Source organism: Limulus polyphemus, unplaced genomic scaffold (assembly GCF_000517525.1).
Source record: "Limulus polyphemus unplaced genomic scaffold, Limulus_polyphemus-2.1.2 Scaffold887, whole genome shotgun sequence".
Lineage (NCBI taxonomy): Eukaryota > Metazoa > Arthropoda > Merostomata > Xiphosura > Limulidae > Limulus > Limulus polyphemus.
In genome coordinates, this window is record NW_013666497.1 from 340738 (window position 1) to 346396 (window position 5659).

Consider the following 5659-nt stretch of genomic DNA (forward strand, 5'->3'; position numbering starts at 1 on the left):
TATATATATATGTGTGTGTGTGTGTGTGTGTGGTTAGCTTGTGAATACAACATAATAAAAAAAATCTTGAAAGAATATTAAATTATGCTGATGTATGAATAAGGTTTGTTATTATTTGTTGTATATGCATATGAAGTTGTGTGTGTATGTGAATGCATGAGTGTGTATGTGTGTGTGTGTAAATAATTTTATTTATAGAATTTGAGGCCTATGAGGAATGGAACTTGGGCTAATATGATGAACATTTTGTATGCTGAATGTTTTGAGATACTACTGTGTGTATTTTAGTTCTGGTATATAATCCAGCTTGGTTAATTTAGCTGTTATTTCAGCACTTCCATTTGTTTTTTGTAGTTCATAAATTGAAAAAGTGAAGTACTATCATGAATATCCTTGACCACTTTAAAAAGTATTGCTTGTCTATCAAAAGTTTTCTTTTTATGTATGCAGTAGCTTCATGTAACAAAATTGAGTGCATGTAATTCAGAATTTTGTTATAAAAATTTTCTGAGGAATTTAAAATTTTGCCTGAAATGGAAAGAACTGATTAGTTCGGAAACTGCTTTCAGAATGCATATAGAGTTGAGTAATCTTGTAAGCGGGTATGTGACAAAATCTCTAATAGAGTTTGCACAGCTTCTTCAAAATCATAGAAAATGAGCTCTAAAAATTTCAGTATTAGAAATTTTGAAAATGGCTGTTTTCAAGACACTGTCCTGAAAAGACCTGAAATTTCTGTTTCAATATAAAAATACAATATGAAACAAACAAAACAAAAAAGGCTAGTTTGTAAACCATTTTTTTGTTTATGGTTATTTTACACCAGGTAATGAGTTTGTAAGAGAAATAATATAAAGAAAAAAAAATGTTTGTTGTGCAACCAATTTAATGTTTACTCTTGTTCTTCAGGTGCAAGTATGAGGAATTTAATCGTTTTCCATGGTTTAGAGAGGAAAATCGTTTTTATTCTCGCGAGGGAATAGATATGTCTTCTCGACTTCCTCCACCCTCTCTTCCTACAGGCATGTTTTTCAGTACGAAAACAATAGAATACGGCCATCAGCGTGCAGCTACTGTGGTAGGAGAAGACTTTGCAGAGAAATTTGGATCCATCAGAGGTTGATCACCTTCTGAATATCAGTTTTGTGTAACATATATTTGTGTGTTTGTTTCATTAGTAGGGGAAGCTGTAGCAATAATTGTACCTTAGATTTACCTGGGTTCGAGTATATCAATACGTTTTTAGCTAGTTATAGCAGATGTGCACATATCATACGTGTTTTAGGTGACATAATTTTGATATGATGTATAATAACAGAATTAATACAGCACCTAGTTTTGAGACCTGTAATATACATTCTATACACTTGAGAGATTTTTATTGCAATTCACAAATGGTAAATTTAGGAACTATATGATTAAATAATGTTTTCTTTGAGATTTAGCAATTTAGGTAATAAATTTAGTGACAGATTTCTCTGATTAACTGTATCACAACTGTTGTGAATCTTTCAGATATTGTGCATATCAAATTTCAACATATTTTGCTGAAACATATATTAGAAGTGGTATTTTAGTATTATATGATGTATATTTAGTGTATTTCACAAAGAAAAATTGATAAAAAATAAAGAATAGTTTCAACTTTTGTGCAGCTCCAAGGAATCTCGACAGTGAACAATACATTTATAGATTATTTTTTAAGAGTTTTCTGCTCATCTTGTAATATTTATTTATGATTCCTAAGAAACTATAATCCATCATTAATGATGTCTTACTTTTCAAGTCATTTTCCTTCTGTTTTATTAGAATTTAATATAGCCCTTGGTTGCCATCCTTTTATGATGTCACATTATATGGTCTGTAAAATTACTGAGGAAGCTCATCCTTGAAAATGGGTAAAGCCAATAGATAAAAGGGATTAGAAAGAAGATATTTTTATTTACCCACGGTAATATTGAGTAGGTAAAGTGGTTGTAATAGTAAGTTTTGGTCTGTTGACATGTTAGCTACTTGGAAGAAAGGCTACTTACTGATGTGAAGTTTACAATACTAAAGAACAAATCATAGATCTGAGAATTTTTATTTTGAAGTTTTTTTTTTGTGATAAAGTTTTTTTGTTAAATTATCTGTTTGATAGCTGTGGGAATATTCTTTCATGAAAAGACATCAAGTAAGTTTAGTGAGTGTGGTAAGTGATGGCAGATTATTCAATTGACATAAAACCTTTCTTTTTTTTAATTGAATACATTGTTATGTTTTTCATATTCTAACAATACTCACAAGAAGAATAACTTAATGTTTATTGAAAACAAACTATAGCTATTAGATATTAATTTATCTTGACTAAGAGTATTGTTGGCAAAAACATGATACAATGCCCAATAAAGGTAATGGTGACATCATTTTGAAAGATGGGGGTCATTGTTCACAAATGAATCATTGTCAGTTTTTGTCATATTCTGTCTGATTTATAGCCAGAATTATTGGCAAAATAAGGTATAAAAATTTTTAATGAATATCAAACAAGTTGAAACTGATTGGATATATATAATGAAGCTTTCTGATGAATGATGGAAAATTGAAATTCTGAGATGAACTACTTTTAATGTTCTTTTCAACATAGTGTCTCATGACAAAATTCTGGAAGTTTACAGCTTAATCAAATTATGTTAATTTTTTAAACCAGAAACTAGATAATATTTAGAAAACATTAAGTTTCATGCAATTTAATTAAATATTTCCACCGTGGGAAGGAAAAATTTAGGGGGTATCAGTGTCACCCCTCTTATCTGGAAAGGATGAACTTGTTGTTAAGCAGATACAAATAATAAGTTGGTCTCTACCGTGTAGTTAATATCTTTAAATTATGTGAATGTACATCAACATTTTTAATGCATACTTCACTTTATTTGTGTATATTAAAAGTTGTATTAAAAGTATGGTTGATTTAATTGGCCATGAAACTGATGCTTTACTAACTAAGCATGTAGTTTAGCTTACTGTGTGCATTTCTACCTGAACAGCTTCCTCCATTGGTCAGTCTTCAGTCTTTGGAAAAGTGGAGTCCTTTGACTATGGTCACCAACATACACCAACTCCAGTTAAATCTGAACCAACAAGTTCAAGTGAACATATTTTAGGTCAGTGTTTTAAAATTTCTGTTACATTTTTTATAAATGCAATTTATTATTTACTTTTATACAGGGCTTATAGAGATACTTGAAAGTACTTGATATTGAGTTTTTTTCAGTTAAGGCCTTAAAAACCTTAAAGATATATGTTCTACTGCTGAAGTTTTGGAAAAATCCTGGAAAATTGTGTTCACTCTTGCCCTGAATTGGAGCAAGAGTGGAGTCCTTTGTGCAGCCCGGGGGTTTCAGAGTTGATCTTTCATCATGAACCTGAATATACAGGGAAAAATTTAAACACACTGTTTCCTGCTCCATCTTTCACTAGGTTGTCTCTACTGAGGGCTCATCTGAACAGCCATCTTCTGCTCCTTTTCTGCAGTTAGTTACATGAATTTGTGAAGTTTTGGGGATTAACCCTGTTGTCAGATAGATCTCGGGGGGATTACTTTGTTCTTCCTTCTTTCCCTGATATTACTGCGCATGCAGGGAGGTTTGCAACACAATTACGAGAGGGTATCGTTATGTCTTGCCCCCCTCATTTATCAGAACAACATGCCCTGGCTTTTCATTGTCAAGGTGAAGTATATTTGGACACTCAGTGGTTGGATCTACGGGGTTCCAGGCTAGAACCTGTTATCGCTCTTAACAGATCTCAATTTTTGCAGATTCATTTGACTCTTACTACTGTATTGTGATACTTCTCTTCCCGTAACCTTTTCTTTGAAGCATATCAATGCTCTCCTCATCAATTTGATATCGAACTGGGACCCTTACTGATTACCACTATGGCTCATTTGTCCTCTTCAGGCTTTGCCTTGGTGTCATGGTTGATCTGTTGCTGGGACTTTTTGAGTCAAGATGCCTTGTTGGAGGGTATTTGTTTGCCGTCCTGCTCTTCGTGATTTATGGGAAGTGCTCTTTCTTCGGCCTTACTTTTTTGCCGACTCCCGGAAACTTTTGAAGCCTGAAATGATATGGCACATTTGCAGACTTCTTTATTGTTGTTGGCTGCTCGCCACTCTTCTACTCCAACAGGTAATTCTGGAGGATCGACCATTCATATTTTATGGCCCCCACCTTCGACACCTCGTCCTATTGGCTCACAGAATCAGTTCCGTCCATATTCTCAAGGATCTTTGGACGGGTTGGGATGGCACCAGTGGCGTCAGTGACTACCCATCTTTACCAGGTCTTGTGGGAGGATGTACATCTCTTTCACCCCATTTGGTGTTCATTTATCATTGATCCTTGGGTTCTCAGAGTGCTGGTTTGGGGTTCGAGATTCGGTTAACTTCTTCCCTTCTGTCGTCCTCCCATCCGGTTGTCTTTTTCTCCTCCTTCAGACATCAGATGTGCAGACCTTTGTTCCCAGGCCATTCAGGAGTTGTTCAACAAATGAGCCATCGAGAAGGTCGATCCCACTCATCCAGGATTCTATTCTCATCTAATTCTGGTGCCCAAGAAAACTGGAGATTGGCATCCTATCATTTATCTGTCTCGACTCAATCCCTTCCTACAGCCTCCTTTTTTTACCATGGCAGCTTCGATGGCACTTCACACCACGTCTTTGGATGATCAAGTTCAGTGTTACAGACGCCTGCCTTCACATCCTCATAGCAGAATGTTCTCATTGATTTCAACGTTTTGTGCACGAGAACCAGGTGTTGCAGTTCCGAGCTCTCCTGTTTAGACTTGCTTCAACACCATATGTTTTCTGCCGAGTAGTATGGGTCTTTGCATGGCATCTCCATTTTCTGAGTCTGTGCCCACATCACTATATGGATGATTGGCTTCTTTTGGCACCAATCCGTCATGTTGCCAAACTACGTACCCAGATTCTTCTTTCCAAAACCAGAAAGGTGGGCTTCATTATCAGATTTTAAAAATCCATTCTCTCACCAACTCAATATCTGGTCCATCTCGGGATGTTTTTCAACACATTTGGATCGGGCTCGACCATCTTCCCTGAGACTTCACCATATTGAAGGGATTGTCAGGCATTTTCTTATGTCACCTTCTCCCACTGCATAGATGGTTCTGTCTGTTTTAGGGATTTGGGCTTTCCTAGCATCCCTCGTGCCATTGGGTCAGGCCCTTATCAGATCCCTTCAGTGGTCACTTCATGACTAGTGGCTCATATGTATTGATCCTTTGGTTCAAACAGTCTCTTTTCTCAAGAACAATTATGCAGTTCTCAACTGGTAGCTGACAGGATTATCAGGATCCAGATACCACCTCCTCGTCTGGAAATCCATATCTTCATGGATGGGGTGCTTTACTTAAGGCGCAGGAATTCCAGGGTATTTGTACAGACTACAAATCTACCCTGCATATCAACATTCTCAAACTTCTTGTGGTACATCGAGTGATGATTCGAGGTCTTCCTCATTTTTTTACAGAAAAATTGTCATGATCCATTCGGACAACACTGCGGTGGTATCATATCTTTCTCGTCAGGGAGGTACTCATTCTCAAGATCTTTTGGGCTTTGGATCTTCTTTATTGGGCTCATTCCCATGACATCC

General features: G+C 36.0%; 1 protein-coding gene across 2 annotated transcripts in view; it reads left to right on the forward strand.

Moving 5' to 3' along the window:
* The window catches only part of LOC106461050 (YLP motif-containing protein 1-like), a 65993-nt gene that overhangs the window by 21501 nt on the left and 38833 nt on the right, over positions 1-5659 (forward strand). For both annotated transcript variants that reach the window (XM_013920835.2, XM_022387875.1), the window contains exons 9-10: positions 910-1118; positions 3027-3143. In XM_013920835.2, the coding sequence (XP_013776289.2) occupies positions 910-1118; positions 3027-3143 (326 nt within the window). The remainder of the gene's footprint in view (positions 1-909; positions 1119-3026; positions 3144-5659) is intronic.